Source organism: Pelobates fuscus, chromosome 1 (genome assembly GCF_036172605.1).
Source record: "Pelobates fuscus isolate aPelFus1 chromosome 1, aPelFus1.pri, whole genome shotgun sequence".
Taxonomy (NCBI): Eukaryota; Metazoa; Chordata; class Amphibia; order Anura; family Pelobatidae; genus Pelobates; species Pelobates fuscus.
Window position 1 is genome coordinate 378,959,152 of NC_086317.1, and position 17,538 is coordinate 378,976,689.

The window sequence follows — 17,538 nt, forward strand, 5'->3', positions numbered from 1 at the left end:
CCTTTGATAACCGGCTCTAAGTATATTGGCCTAGTGTCAATTTGTGGGGTGACACTACCCCTTTCTGGAATCACTTCAACAGGATGCAGCAAAGTTGGTTTGAGTATAAAATGTATATTTATTATAAAAGAGAATTTCTAAAATTTGTGTACAGTATACTAGAAAATTACAAATTAAAATACCATATGGATAATACAAATATAAATATAAGTTATTGCCAAAACGCGTTTCACCGTTACACGGCTTCCTCAGTCGGCTAAAAACAAAAGAAGGAAAGTATGTAGAAGAAGATAAAGGTCTAGCTGACTGCCTCAATGAATATTTTTGTTCGGTATTTACAAATGAAAATGAAGGAGAGGGACCTCAGTTAAGAAAAAGGATAAATGAGTTATTTATTACACGTGAGTTTACAGAGGAAGAGGTTCTATTTCAACTGTCAAAAGTAAAGACAAATAAGTCAATGGGACCTGATGGAATACACCCAAAGCTATTAAAAGAGCTTAGTGGTGTACTAGCAAAACCATTAACAGATTTATTTAACCAATCATTGATAACAGGAGTAGTCCCAGAAGATTGGAAGTTGGCGAATGTTGTGCCCATTCACAAGAAAGGTAAGGGGAGGAGTCGGACAAATATAGGCCAGTAAGCCTTACTTCAGTAGTGGGGAAGGTAATGGAAACCATGTTAATGGATAGGATTGTTGAACATCTAAAAAAAAACATGGATTTCAAGATCAGAGACAACATGGGTTTACTTCCAGGAGATCATGCCAAACTAATCTTATTGAGTTTTTTGATTGGGTAACTAAAATTATAGATCAGGGTGGTGCAGTAGACATTGCTTACCTAGATTTCAGTAAGGCTTTTGACACTGTTGCACATAGAGGGCTTATCAATAAACTGCAATCTTTAAGTTTGGATTCCAATATTGTTGAATGGGTGAGGCAGTGGCTGAGTGACAGGCAACAGAGGGTTGTAGTCAATGGAGTATATTCAAGCTTGGACTTGTCACCAGTGGGGTACCTCAGGAATCTGTACTTGGACCCATTCTCTTTAATATTTTTATTAGTGATATTGCAGAAGGTCTTGATGGTAAGGTATGTCTTTTTGCTGATGATACTAAGATATGTAACAGGGTTGATGTTCCAGGAGGGAATTTGATAGAGTCCTAACCTCAACATTTGAGGAGAGTGATTTAGGGGTGATTATTTCTGATGACTTAAAGGTAGGCAGACAATGTAATAGAGCAGCAGGAAATGCTAGCAGAATGCTTGGTTGTATAGGGAGAGGTATTAGCAGTAGAAAGAGGGAAGTGCTCATGCCATTGTACAGAACACTGGTGAGACCTCACTTGGATTATTGTACGCAGTACTGGAGACCGTATCTTCAGAAGGATATTGATACCTTAGAGAGAGTTCAGAGAAGGGCTACTAAACTGATTCATGGATTGCAGGATAAAACTTACCAGGAAAGGTTAAAGGATCTTAACATGTATAGCTTGGAGAAAAGACGAGACAGGGGGGATATGATAGAAACATTTAAATACATAAAGGGAATCAACACAGTAAGGGAGGAGACTATATTCAAAAGAAGAAAAACTACCACAACAAGAGGACATAGTCTTAAATTAGAGGGACAAAGGTTTAAAAATAATATCAGGAAGTATTACTTTACTGAGAGGGTAGTGGATGCATGGAATAGCCTTCCAGCTGAAGTGGTAGAGGTTAACACAGTAAAGGAGTTTAAGCATGCGTGGGATAGGCATAAGGCTATCCTAACTATAAGATAGGGCCAGAGACTAATGAAAGTATTTAGAAAATTGGGCAGACTTGATGGGTCGAATGGTTCTTATCTGCCGTCACATTCTATGTTTCTATGTTTAATGTACACCCACTCCACAGGAAGTCATCAGAAGCTAAAACGTCAGGTGAACATGGTGGCCAATTATTCTGGGATTTTCATGAAATTATCTACTCGCTGAACAGTTGTTTCAGGAGGTCAATTGTAGCTCTGGCTCTATGGGCAGTAGGCCTATCCTGTTGAAACCACATTTCAGGACAATTTTCTCTTTGCATTAAAATGGATCTGCCATTTTGAAAATAAAATTCCACAATTTTTGCTTGTTTTTCCTTTGTGAAATTACCCATAATGAATATCCCAAGGCTCGGTTATAATATGTACCTGTAACAAAAAAATGTAACTACTAACAAATAAGTTATTTACCTGTCAAGTCCCACTCTTAATTTTGTCAGACCTTGTATTTCCAGCCTTTGCAAAATTACTGATAGAAGACGGTTAAACATTTTTCAGTTGTAAATGTGGATACTAAACACACAATACTGGCGGAAGTTCACAAAGAATTGTGAAATTGTAAAAAGCGCGGGTTTGTGATGGAGGTCTATGGGTTATATACTCTTGTCTTTCAAAGCTAGTTACGTTTTCTTTACATTTTAAAACAGATGTCTTCAAGTCTGGGTATTTTCCTCGCTCAATGTGTCATAGCTCTCTCTTTAAAATTGCACTTTTTATGCTTTGAGACGTAATCACACATAGCTGAACAACTCTACAATTTGTATTGTGTGACAGTAAGTGCAGAATGCCTCACATTTAGAACACAGAGCTAACAGAAATTTCTTTAATGGACCTGGATACTGCTGTTTGAAAACCTTATCACGTCTTGAACATGCATCCAAGCTTGCTATGGAACACTTTATTGAATTTCATGTGAAAAAAGAAACTTTAATATCCTTGAAGACTCAGAATTTAAAGATATACTTTGCTAAATCTATATAGGTGCACCTAATGCTGTAAAGGACATTCTCTTATGATGATTTTAGATACCCCATTGTGATGTTGCAATTTAAAGGAGTTGATTTTGGGAACTGGGAATTTGGGAACTTCTTGATGCCAACAGGAAAATGACCAATCAGAGGCTTCTCGTAGAGAAAATTATGATTTTGAGCAACGGTAAGCTTTCTAATTCCTACCCGTGCAAGCTCCATTGCATGTCTTTGCACGATCAGAGATCTGTGTGTGACTTTGGATGGCTCTCTGCTGGTTGTTGCACAGTAGCCTACTTTGGAGGAAAAGGCAAGTATAGTCTAGCAAAGTGTGCATGCCACCTCTGTTAGCTCTGTTGAGCAAACAAACAAAAGGTAACCTTCCCGACTGTATGATAGCCGTGGAGGCATTTCTGCAGTGTTGATTTCAAATAGAAATTGGCACGTTTATAAACTGCAATTAAAATGAGATGATTCTGACATGTGTGGAGTGTTCCTTTAAACTTTGGCCCGTGGGCCACTAGGGAGGCAGGCCTCCCCACAGGGAAACGTTAGGCAGGTAACCAGCCAGAGTGGATCTCTGCAGTACTACATGAATAACTCCTTTAAAATATTTATTGGTGGAAAGTGTACAAACCTATTCTGCTGTGGGTTTGTTTTGGGGATTTTTTTCTCAATCTTTATTTACATTTTTATTTTCCATTTTTCTCATAGTTTCATTTTCTTAATATTTGAACAGAAAGGAAATAATCGTCATGGAATATAAGGTTGCAGAGTGAACAAAGAATGTGAAGAAAGCATATAAAGTCTGGGTTAAATACATCAACGTTTTGGGAGCTCTAACCTTTTGTACAATATAAACATTTCTAAATGGTCAGTCGTGTATAGTGGGATTAAATATTGAGGTGGGGATACTGTGGGAAGCATGTTGGTTATATGAACGTTCTGTGTGTTGTGATGCTTGCAGAAGTGTAGTAACCGCGATGAGACAATATGTCATGTACGGGATTATCCTCCATGCTTAGTAGTAGTGTCTATGGCGAATATGATAGCGGGTGAGTGACTATATGAGGAAATGTGTAGGAGAAAACAAAGCAAAAACATTATTTGGATATACGTTCTACCAGTCCCCAGTGGCAATAGTCTAGGTATGGTCTTGTCTAAACAATGTTAGGAGGTGAGGGCTCTCAGGGGCCCCTGTGATGTAGATTAGCCAGGGTGTCCACGTTTGGGCACATTTCGGCACATTTCACTGAGCATCCCCATAGAGATGCAGTCAATGATTTCATAGAGTACATCTGCTCAACTTTTGCAATCCATTGCCGGAGGGTGTGTACACCAGCCTGTTTCTAAAGTGTCAGGATTAGGGACTTTGCGTTGATTAGCAGATGGAGTGTCAGTGATTTTTTTTTTTATATATTTGTTGTGGTAGTGAGCTGTGATGTAGGAGCATAGGCAAAGGTTGAAATGGTAGTGTGGTGTCTGATTTCTTGGATTTTGGAGTATATCATCTTCCAAAAAGGAGCGATCTCGGGGCACGACCCCCAGATGTGGAGTCCGGTACCCTCTTCGGCCTGCTGTGGATTTTATATGACCAGCATGACTGTGTGTCTGTCAGGTATATTTTGCACCTTGGCCAGAATGTAAATAGACCCCTGAATTCATATACACACTGACACTCCACTCAAATACACCTCTGAATTCACATACACACTGACACTCCACTCAAACATACTTCTGCCTTCATATGAACTCACTATTCACACAAATACAACTCTACCTTCATACATGCTGATTGTGCACGCAGCACACAAATCTACCCAAGTCTTTAAACATGTTGATTGTGCATACAAGTACACTTTTATAAATGCTGTACACTTGTATTTTTTGTGGCATCTAAAATTTACACATGTTTAGAAGCTTAGGACTGATCTTCTATACTTCTTGAATCATCATGGGGATTGATATCAGCATTTTTAATAAAGTCAATAGTTTACTGTTTTATAAATGGATTACAGAGACCTTCTGAATTTTGGCACATAATTCACACTTTTTGCCTCATACAAACTGACAAGGTTGGCAAAGGCCTAGAACTCTATTAATGTAATTACAATACAGAGGTTTGGAACTGTCTTGTAAATAATTGAGGCCAACCCACTCTATTAGATGAAATTCAAAGATTAATTATCTTTATTCACTTTGGTGTTAGAAGTAATTTATCTTAAGAATTGTGGTGAAATATGTGCTGGGACATGTTAATACAATATTCAAGCAATTATTTCATTATTTGACTATACTTTCTTAGGACACGCATATTAATATTATGTATTCTCACAGGCTTACTACAAAGTGTCACTGTGGCATCACAACAACAAATGTGCTGTGTATTTTAGGAATAAGCTATGTCAATGTTGTGATGTTCCTCTTGTATTTAATTTCTACTCCATCCATACATTCTGCTGAAAGTATTTTTAGTCGGATTACTATGAAAGAGTGAAAATATATACTTTAGCTTCAGTTGTAGTGATGCCTACATAATTTTTCATGGAACTGAATTACTTTGCAATTGTCGAAGACAGAGCTTGACTTAATTGGGATAACCTAGGTTACTGCTTAGGGCTCTGCAAAAGTTATCAACAACTCTCTGAGACATCCCTACTGTTCACTTGCCCATTCTCAATGTGGATTTTGTGTGAAGAGAGGAGGTCCCTATTTTTGAACTTGGGGCATTTGCTATCATACTCCTGCTCTGTTTGACACTTTTTGACCCCCCTACAATTTTCATAACCAATCAAATAATGGTTAATTCCATACAGTGACATGGCTGCGTACTCTCCCGAACATATCTTCCTTTTGTCTGATTGTTAAGAACTAACAGTGTGGGTGATTCTTATGTAGGGATAACCGTTACATGTAATATAATGGGATGGATTATAAAGAGTTGAAAGAGTGTCGGTTCCTGAGAATTTGATTATAATTGTCAGAATGAAGGAAGTTGTTTATTTGTATAAATCCCACCTTCATCAATTCTTTAATGTATTTTTTAAAAAAAACAACCCTGTGTGAACTTATCGTGTTCTATAACATGTGCATAATTAAGTGTTACTTGTGTTACAGATGACATTTTGCTTAGTACATACCAAAACATTGCTCCATCATCATAATGTGCTTTTTATTTTTGTATTTTTTTTTTTTTTTACAAGTTTAAAGTTTGTAACCTTAATAAATTAAACATAATACAACCTTTGATCTCCCTTGTGCTTTAGTCCTTTAGATCATGTAAAAAAAAATTTTTTTTTGCCCACTACAGGTTGGATATCATTGGTAGGCTTTCGTTTGTTTATGGGGAATATGAATTTGCATTTTTATGCTTACATAAAGCAATACTACTAAATGTATGTGAATACAAACAGAATACTGTATTCTTATTGTTAAGAATTTACCCGAAAGCACGAATAGTTTTAAATCGACGATTAATTCACCTCTACATATTGTTGGATGAAGAGTCCATTTGGATGCTCTCAATATTAAACTGCAGTTATGTGACTGATATTTACTTGTTTTTCTGTTTTCTTTCTTTTTTTTTTTTCTTTTTCTAAAAACAGATTTCTCAAGGAATAGACTGACTGAAGTTCCAGTGGAAGTTTGTCAATTTGTCTCATTAGAAGTACTGAATTTGTATCAAAATTGTATCAAATTTCTTCCGGATGCTTTGATAAATTTACAAATGCTTACATACTTAAACATAAGGTATGTTTCTTGCCTTTTCATCCATTGTCAAACTTACATTTTAATTTTGTAACAATGCAACAAATTTTATAAACAGGTATTGTTTTATGTCTAGATATTGGTAATTTGCACAGAACAATGGTTATAAGCTCCACTATTTCCTCAGTATTACTACACTGAAATTATTTTATTGGAGTGAGCTATGCACAGGGCTTGGCAGGGAGAGGACTGAGAAGAATGAAATTTAAGTGAGCAACTTAATGGAATAAGGCATTAAAGGAACACTGTAGGGTCAGGAACACAAACATGTATTCCTGACCCTATAGTGTTAAAACCACCATTTAGGTGGCATGCCCTCCTTAGCCCCCTTAAAAGGTAATAAAACTTACCTTATTTCCAGCACCACCCCTGGTGACATAACCAGAATTTATTATTTCAGCCAATCTAATGTTTTTCCATAAGGAAAGCATTATATTGGCTGAAATCGGCAAGGATGCAGGATGGGTGCGAGGCCAAACGTCGGCTTGGCCAATCAACAGCTCCTCATAGAGATGCATTAAATCAATGCATATCCATGAGAAAAGTTCAGAGTCTCCATGCAGCACTACCCCAGGAAGCACCTTTAGTAGCCATCTGAGGAGTGGTGACTGTAGCTGTCCCCAGGGGGCATTGTAAATACTGCCTTTTCTCTGAAAATGGAGTGCTTACATGAAAATGCCTGCAGAGTATACTCACCAGAACTACTACATTAAACTATAGTTGTTCTGGTGACTATAATGTCCCTTTATATCACTTTAATTTACTTTTATACTACTATTACTGCTACTGATACTACTGCTACTTTACCTTTATAACTGTAAAGGATGTATTGGAATTCATAACTTAACCATTGTGCTGTTTTGATCATGTGGGAGATTCGCTTCTCCATTATCTATTTAAACCTGTCCGACCTTAGATGGATAGTTATATGAAGACCCCACACTTGGCCCGATATAAGCAGCTCGCCACTTATTACTTTAAATGGCAGTGATGGTCTGCAGGTGTTCAAAGAGGGTTAGCCCAGTGCTAGTAGCCTGTCATTTCTGTCTAAAGATAGATAGCTTTGAATGGATTAGGATACTGAGTTTCTTTCTTTAAAACTTTTCAAAAGGGAGTTGATAGAAAACATGATGATTGAAGATTTATAGCCAAAACCACTACAAAGTGCAATAGTGTTTATGGTACTCTATTTTATTTCCTTTTATATTAAAACTTGCTGCTAACAGTATAAAAGTAATATAGATATTAAATTGGTGCATGTGGCTTCAGAGTAACTTCAAAACAAATTGGCAGTGTCAAGAGCCATTTCTTGTCCCATAACAAAATATAAAATGTACATGGAAGATTTCAGAATTCAGATCCAAACAATCAGTATGTTGCACGTGTTCCCCTGATTGCTATTGGAGTTGTTGTAAGTTAAGCGTAACCATCCCTGTGACAGGAGGATGTGTAGGCTTGAATGTCGCTCTCCCCACCCTTCATTTTACCTTTGCTGAAGGAGGGAGGATGACACAGCCAGCCCTGGTGGTCCGGTGGTGAGTTGTGCTCCAAATCCTGTAGATCCTCTGGCTGCAAGCTGTCTCCTGTCCTCCCTCCTGTCCAACACTCCACACAGCCTGCTCGTGGGAGGAGCGATTTGCCTCCCAGGTCAGCCTCTCCTGCAGGCCTGGGTCCTAACTCCCTCTCTCTCCCCGAACGAAGGGCCTTTGGACCGGTGAGGGAGATCTCCGATCTCCTCACCGGCCCGAGAGGGCCCACGGCGAGAAAACGGGGTCAGGTCTCCAAAGGATCTCCACTGTTGGCCTGGGCACATGGGTATCATGGTGGGGCCCCATGCCTGTGGGGGCTCCTGGGCAACTGGCAACTGCCCAGTGTGCCCATGCTGAAATTAGGCCCTCCTATGCGTATGCGCATTTGCCCCCTGTCGGAAGAGGCGAAGTGCCATATCCAGTGCCGAGCATAGATCCCCATATGTTGTAAAACTACAACTCCTGTGATGCTTTGGATGCCTTAGAATGACAAAGCATCATGAAAGCTGAGATAGATGGATGGATAGATAGAATTGTTTTAAAATGTATTTATTTATTTTTTGCTGGAACTATAAATGAGATGATGCTTGCCAACATACATGCAGTGCATTAAAGTATTTGTCCAAAGTCCTCCAATGGTGACTTAGCTTCTTGGTATCAGTCAGCTGTAGGGTGTAGGGGAATGTAAACTCTTGCCAAGTTGTGTAAAGTGGAAGAAAATATATAAGGTGAAGTAGTTGCTACTTTTAATTCTGAAGTTGGTCTCCCGAGGCCTGACAGGGCTGCCTTCCTCTCTGTCATTCTAGTCAGAGGAAGGTTTTGCTGTATGACCTATAGCAATCACCAAAAAACAGCCATAAAACAAATCAATCACTGTTAAAGGTTTTACTGTATACACCTGGCTTGTGGCAGTGAGAGAGGATGAGAAAGCAAAACATTGGGGGTGTTTTAGTAAAGTGTCTGTGAGTAATCTGTGCCCTTTCTGATGTGTTTTTTGATGTGATTTATTAATTCTGATGATTATTTCCATTATTTTTAATGACTTTTTGTGAAACACATTGCATTTATTAATACTTACTCTTTTATTTTATTCTACTAGAAAAATATTTTATGTTTTAGCATTCTTCTGCGCTACTTTTACTGTGGCATTGAAAGCAATGCAGAATACACGTACAGTATTTTCACAGTATCCTTGGTTGGTGGTCATAATTGTGGAAAAGCCAAAATCTGTTAGAATGTGCAGAGAGGATAGAGGACACTTTTTAGTGATAAACATTTCCAAGAAAATAGATCAGCACAAAAAAGTTAAAGGTTTACTCCAAACATCATGACCTCTTCAGAGATTTAAGTGGTCATGGTGTTTGATTTTTGTATGTGCAGCATTTCAGTAAAAAATGCTGCACATACAGAGTTAGAGCACTGTGGCCAAGCTATTGTTAAACCTGTGTACAGAGACGTAACTAGAAACCTCCTGGCTCCTGTGCAAAAACTACCCTGAGGCCCCAAACACCCTTGTGTCTCATTCCCCATTTGGCTCTTCCATGTGTCTCATATCTGCCTGCGACTATGTGCATGTGGTGGATTTGACAGTGTATATGTATAACTGTGTGCATCTGACTATGGGACTGTGTGCACATAATGCTGCAAAAATATACACCTGCATTCCCACATCACACACAGCCAATAAACCCAGCACAAATATCACATACAACCAATACACTCATATCACACACTGTTAATACACCCATTACAAATATCACACACAGCCAACACATAGCATACATATCACACACAGTCATCACACCTATCACATACACAGACAACACAAACATTACATCATACGTGGATGACGGAGGGGAGGGGGGGCGCTGTGAAGATTTTTCGCACAGGGCGCCTAAAGGCCTTAGGCTGGCCCTGCCCACTGTAGCAGGGATCGCAGCTGTGGCTGGCCCACTGGAGTAATGGGCCTGCTCCCATCTGTGACCCCTGCGCCCGTGATAGTTACGCCACTGCCTGTGCATATTGGGCATCTGTTGTTAGCATGCATAGCATGCTGGCATCTGATAACCAATGGGGCAAACCCCACCCAAATGCCTCCCTCAGCGAATGGGGAATTAAGTCAGCGTTGGCAGTATGAGCTGCAGTGAGAAATTGGTCTTGGCATGGGATTGCAGGTAAATCTACCCTTTATTTTTGTATTTATTTATATTATTCCATTCTATTCTTTTGCATTTACATAGGCCTTTACTTCCTCCCACACATTCAGTTTTGTATACAGAGATCTGGCTGTGAAATGGGCTTTCTATCCATTCCTATGATTCTCTTGGATATAATTCAACCACACTTCTGACAACACAAAAACACAAGGGAGTTAGCAACTCCTTTTTAAAGCCTCTGTGAATCACTTAAGAAAATTATAGCTCGGCTCTGAACACTATTGTTTTCTTCTCTCTTGCAGTCGGAATCAACTTTCTTCTCTCCCTGTCTGCCTATGTGGTCTTCCGCTAAAGGTTTTAATTGCAAGCAATAATAAGCTTGGTTCCCTGCCGGAGGAAATAGGTCAACTACAGCAGCTAATGGAACTGGTATGTCAATGGTTTCAATATATCTATCCCCCGCATTTATATTTGGGGGTGTTTGGGCCTCAGGCTGATGTGTGGGTTTTAAGGTGTGCCAAATGTATAAATAATCTGGGAGAAATGAGAACTTTATCTAATGAATTGAAAACTGGTACTTTCTCGTGAAATAAAGCAGAGCTCTGACAGTGACTCATTTAAAAGACCTTTAGGAAAATAATTTAAGTATTACAGATTTGTGGGAAACAAATGAGTCTATAATTTGTTAAACTTTACTAGAATATTAAAGGGTCTACTTAGTAAATGGTGTACTGTAGTGAATTAAAAAACACATTTAAAATAAAGTAGGCATTATACAAAACATTTGGTACCCACACAACATTCTTCCTATACTTACAGTGTATCCTCAAATTCAGTTTTCCCATTAAGTTGTTACAAATTAGGCATGGGGCTGGGGGCAAACTTTGACTGAGGTGCTCAGCCTACTTGTTGTGACCGGCAGGAGGGGAGCGATGTGTTGCGACGGTACCGTCCATGAAGTGATGGCAGCCCACATTTTTAAATCTATCGCATCCTGTGCTCTGGCACATGGCAGGTCAGAGACTTGGGGTTAGCAATTTTTATTAGCTAAAATGAGACCCGAGGCTTTTCAAGAGTCCACTCAGGGCTCAAGTCAAGGTCAACACGAACACCAATACCCCTACAATGCAAATAAATTATTAAGACTGGGTGCCCCTAATCAATTTGCAAACCAGTTTAGTTATGATTATAGTCTAGAAGTTGGGTTGCTTTGCAAATAAATCGTGTTATGTTGCTTAGAAAGGACCTTTAATTTTAGCTATAATTCCCGTTTAAATACATAGCACAACACATTTTATTTGGTATGCTGGAGAGGTGAGTTTTGCAAAGTCCTGTTTTATCTCTGTGATCATGCAGCTGGAAACTTTTGGCTGCAAACTCCATTAACATTCCTACGAGTTGATGCTCTCTCCAAAGTCCTAATGATATGACTGCAGAGAATTTATACATGCTAGTAATTAAGATACTCCGTGATAATTAACCTTGTTATACTGTAAATGCATTACTAAGTCTAAGTAGATTAAAGACTATGCATAAAACCCATTTCTTTAAACCATGCTTTATGTATGATTCTCCTTATTTTGTTTCCTGCAGGACATCAGTTGCAATGAGATCACGTCTTTGCCTCAGCAAATAGGTCTTTTGAAATCTCTCCGAGATTTAAATGTAAGAAGAAATTATTTGAAGGTTCTACCTCAAGGTGAGCGTTTAATAAAAATAAAATAAATAAACTCTTTCAATATGGTTAACGTATTTTAAACAAAGACAGAGCTATTTACCAATGTGAGAATTGTCATGAATTCAAAGTGAATTTATATTCAAGGCCACGTTTGTCAACAGTTGACTTCAAACATTTTTCCATATAGCTATTTTGAACTTAAATGTTAAATTCACTTTAAATTCTCGACACTCTTGGTTAGACTTCTTATACTGTGAATACTGTGACAGATATATGTAGTAAACTGTGCATTTGATTCATTAGATTTTTTTGTTGTTTGTTAATTTGTGTAAAAGATGAATGATTGTGTAGTAGGATATTAAAAAACATTACAAAAGAAATTGCTTTATGGACCGAATTCTCTTTTGCAATACCTTTATTAATTTTTTTTGTTATTTAATTACAAGAAGGGAGCTCTGAACTTCCTCTGTATGTTTATTGCTAAATACCGCTAATTAGTTTTAATGTTAATTTTTACTGTTAATGTGTATGAGCTCTTGATTTAAGAAGTCATACTGTTGCGATCGTTATTGAGATGTGATCACAGACCAATGATAAGTAATTACATTAGCTGTGATTGTAGTATTTCCAGATTTAGCTTACATGCAGATTTATTTTTTAGTTTTTTTTATTTAACTAACTGAACTATATTGCAGTTCAAGGTTATTCATTAACGTTTAAATCATCAGGAACTCAATATGAATTCCAATAATGTTAGCTGACTTTTCCCAGTCTTGCGATTTTATCCCTAATTTTGTTCACTTTAACTTCCTGACAATTCTAATTTTTGTCACATGTTTATTACAAATTGATGAAGCAGTGAGCATACATTGCTTATCTTAGGGGAATCTCATGTAAGGAATGTGCAATTATGTCCCAAACCACAAGTCTCCCTAGTTTAGGTTGATTCCACCCAGTTATAGCCAATCCTACTCACATTTGACGTGGTTTCACCAATGTTCCAGGTACCTTAGAAAGACAATAGGGTAGATGGTCCCAAAGTACGTAATGTTCTTGTTGCTTTGTGAAAACTCCAAGCCTTGACTGTTTGACTGTTTTGTGTTACCTGCTGGGCAATATAAAAGACATAAAGAAACACTATGGTCACCCAGACCTCTTCTTCTCCATGAAGTGGTCTGGGTGCAGTCACCCTGTCCATTAAACCCTGCAATGTATCTCCTCTATGAGGAGCACTGAATTGGACATCAGCAGAGAAGGCCATGCTTTCTCCGTAATGTTGTGGGAGGCGGAGAGGTAAGCAGCCCTGAGGGAGTCTCGGCACTCCAAAAAGGTGACTAAAACTGTACAGATTTCTATTTCTAATGCTATTATGTATCTTTAACACTCATCTAGAGGACATGCAATTGTTGCAATTAAGCTGTTGGCTTTCTTTCTGAAAACAGAGTAACGTTATATAATCTTCACTATGATAGAAGAGTTAGCATGTTAGTCACTCAGCACTAACTCTTTACTTTTCTTTATTTACTTTAGAAATCGTAGAACTTCCCTTGGTGAGATTTGACTTTTCATGCAATAAAGTATTGGTTCTGCCGCTTTGTTTTAGAAAAATGGTGCAATTACAAGCATTGATACTCGAGAACAACCCCCTTCAATCACCTCCAGCACAGGTAAGTCTTACATTTTCTTTTAAATAGTCTTTTGTGCACTGTCCACAAAATTTATGATGTGACCATTGATCATCTGCCTGGACTGCATACTTCCAATGTTTCAGGTGCTGTGTTGATTGAGTTACGCATTATTGTCCAGTCAAATCTTAGATCACTAAGACAGTCTTACTATAAGACATGTCCCCACTAGACACTTCCTCATCTGTCAAGTCTATACTGTTCTGACATTTCCGAGTACAGAGATAGCTGCTAGCACTTAGTACTGTCTTCTTCAGAATGGTGAAGAATTCAAAGACACAGCTGGATCAAATCGGAAATTTACCTTCCCATTAAACCGAACTGTTGTTTTGTCCATTTGTTCTAGCTATACTTCACATTCTAAGTTTTAAATGAACAGTATTCAGTAGTGAATAGGATAAAAGCAACAAATTGCCAAGTGGATGAGTGGTTTGGTTGACCAGAGGTCTACTTTAGCTGAGGTTGTTCTTTTAATATATATTTTAAGGAGGTCTAATTATCCCAGTAATAGTGCAATTCTTTTCATTTTAATCTTTTTTAGTTTCTTTATTGTATTTATCTGTTTTTTATTTTTTTTTTAAATCGATATGAAGCTTAATCAAACATTAGTGACGTGTTTTAGAAACACAATAGAATTTTAGTCTTTGTGAAGGTATTTCATGGTTTCAAAGATCCATTTTCTGATTAGAGGCCTTTTCTAGTTTTCATTGTGAGAAAAGTAAAACTTGCTGCACATACATGTTGATTTGTATAATTAGCATTGAGATCTCCTGTAGTGTAAATGTCAGGCATGACTAGTGTTTAATGTCCCATTGCAGATCAGTGATTTGAAGTCAGGAAAAATCTATGTGTATTGTTGTACAAGTACCTTTAATAATAGACCTGCTCTATTCACAGTCGGAGCTCCGTAGAATACTAGATTTTTCCTATTTGCAGTAGAACAAAATGTGTTTAAAAATGTTTTTTTAAAATGTTCTGCTCCTATTTTTATGACACGTACTGTACTATTCAAAAGCACTTCTGGTCTTCATCAACAGTTTCGCTATATTAAGGTGTCCAAAATGCATCGCAGGACATATATGGAAAAGACAGGAAGAGAAGGGGAAGATTATATTAGGACATATTTATCATGGCAAAAACAACTGTTGTTTTGGGGCAAAATGCTGAATAAGATGTAATCACCATGGAAAGCAGTATAATGTCTAATCTAGAATAACAGCTCCTTTGCCTTGATAAATAGAACTTTGTTCATTGTGATGGATGGCACTGCCTTACTTAATGGGACAGTGGGGAATTACCTTGAGGATATCACAGTAAAAGTTTTAATACCTAATCTGCCTTGTAATTTATAAAGGGTAGTATTATAAAGGGTAGTATTCTGGTTAGGTACGTTTTCTGGTACATGATACAAACTCCTGTATTATTGAAGGGACATCAGGAAGGCTATGTCAAATGACAAAGGATTTCTGAAAACTAGAAGATGGTGCCTAGATTTCAATACAATTAAATGCAAAACAATCAATTTAGGAGATGAAAATAATTAATTGCAGGCTACACTGAACATTGCAAAAGAACAACTTATCTCCTCTTGTTTTTAATGTGAACAGACCCTGTTGCAAGACATATGACATACAATGATTTTTTCATACAACTAGTCAATACCAGCAGAAAAAAGATATTCGTAGCAGAGTTTATCGATTACCGGAGGTCTCATTGTGAATATGGTTTCTCCGTAGTGTCCCTGTCCAGAGACCATAATAATATAGACAGAAAATGGTGCTTTGAAGCACCATTCTAGCTCCACAACTTACATCCCTTCTGGAAAGATAATGTCAAAGATAATATTTGCAATTCCTTTCATTTATGTACTTAGTCCTTGATTATATTATGTAATCATAATGTTGGAAAAATGTCCAAGTGATTTATCTACAGAAGTCTCCATTGTGGGTATTTTGTAGATAAAACATTTGGAATGTATTAAATGATTTAGAGCTTAGAATCCTCACCGTTGAGTTGTTCCATTTTGAGTGTCTACTCACTTGGCATTCTTCTGTATATAGCTGGAGTGTTTAATTGTCATTCTTCTTGGTGGGCTCCTGACACACTGAATCTCATCATTAGTGTATGGAGATATGGGACATGTATTGCTCTTAATACATACACACCTATATTTCACTACAATGTGTTCCTCCTTTCTAAATGATTTGGTTTCGATTTTTTGCCACGTTGCTATCCATTCTTTTATTACATGTTTATAGTATGTACATCACGTTTCTCAAATTTTAGCCTTCAGCACAATTGATACGTGATATTGAAAAGAGTAAATCAGTTAAACTTCTTATTATTTAATTTCTGAAGTACCAATACATTTCTTTTTCATAGCTCTCAATAAAGGTGTATTAACATTATTTGGTAATATGTTTAAAACAATAAATAAAGTAAATAAAAATAGTTTGGAACCCACAAAAACAGGGGAGTGCTATAATGTGTATGTGATAAAACTCCTATTTCACATCTAATTTCTCTCTTTTTAGAGCATTGTAAGATTGTAAGACTGGTAGCATGCTTTATGTAGGTCGCTGTAGAGTCTTTTAAAATAAATAAATAAATAATTCCTGATTAAAATATAGACTAAGCACTGCAGTTTTAAAAGTGTCAACCATTTAAACAGCAGTGTTATAACCCTGCTCCTTTGGGATTCATGTACTTACTGGTGTTTAAGTTTAAAGTTTACGTCTCAGTGATGCGTAATGTTAATTTTTGATAATATGCTAATTACAAAATCCTAAAAATCTGTTCTGTAGATATAGAGTAAATGTGTAATGAAAATTTGTTTTGACCAAAAATAATAATTTCTTCGTTACATCATTAATTATTTGCAATGAAAGGTCAGAACTAGAACAAACGTTCATATCTAATGAGATGCCAAAATAATAAATGACAGATGGGGTATATACAAATATCCAATTAAACTGAGTTCTGGGTAAATTACAACCTGTATTTTATTATTAGGGTCTGTAATCTGTGTGCATTCATATTTCAGAATTAAAAATGAGACTATCCCTTCTCTTGCAGTAACAGTTCCTTGGCCTCTGCAATGTTTACCGAGGTAAACGGTAATGTGGATGTTAAGTTAAAAAGTAAAATTTCTTAGTCTGTATTTCTGTATGATACCGGTTCTACCAAAATCAGTAGTTATACAAAAACATTTTTATCTGGCACAAACCCTTAGATTGAGGGGAAAAATAAATAAAATTAAGGAGATGGCATGAGAAAACTGCAAGCAATCAATTAATAGATTGTCCATTAGTACCTGCTCAGGTCTCAGAGTGAGTTTTTGCTAATGCACCTTTACAGAGAGAACCAGGGCAAGATGCATATGAGATCATACCCAGAAAGGTGACCTGGATCCAAAATGCCAGCACGTTGCCCTAAATGCCTTATTATGGGCCACACCGTTACTAGTTCTGTTTGGACTCCTTATTAAGGAACATCAAACAATGAAAATAGCAAGCTACATTATATTACATTACATTCCTTCTTGGTACTCTCATCTCCTATTGAACTGTCTACATGGCTATAGTCGATCTTATGCCACATGTGCCAATGCAGTAGCGGGCCTAATGTAGAGAGGGCCCATGTGCAAACAATTATTTTGAGTCATCTCTAATGCAAGAGTGGCCAAAAGGTAGATCAAAAACTGTTGTACAACTCGATAATGCTTTGTCAACTGGTGATCTACCATTTGCCTATCCTTACAGGATTATATTTATGATCAGTGTCTGTGTTTGAATGTCTGTATTTAAATGCAGGGGTGTATTTTTGTATAATGTTGGCACTTAAATGCAAGGGTGCATTTGTGTGTAGTGTTGGGCATTGAATTCAGGGGGTATGTTTGTGTTTACTGCTGGCATTTGACTGAAGGGGTATGTTTGTGTGTAGT

General features: G+C 37.3%; 1 protein-coding gene across 2 annotated transcripts in view; it reads left to right on the plus strand.

The window, feature by feature from the left end:
• The window catches only part of LRCH1 (leucine rich repeats and calponin homology domain containing 1), a 203,127-nt gene that overhangs the window by 122,029 nt on the left and 63,560 nt on the right, over positions 1-17,538 (plus strand). For both annotated transcript variants that reach the window (XM_063426004.1, XM_063426005.1), the window contains exons 2-5: positions 6,385-6,529; positions 10,535-10,661; positions 11,826-11,931; positions 13,441-13,577. In XM_063426004.1, the coding sequence (XP_063282074.1) occupies positions 6,385-6,529; positions 10,535-10,661; positions 11,826-11,931; positions 13,441-13,577 (515 nt within the window). The remainder of the gene's footprint in view (positions 1-6,384; positions 6,530-10,534; positions 10,662-11,825; positions 11,932-13,440; positions 13,578-17,538) is intronic.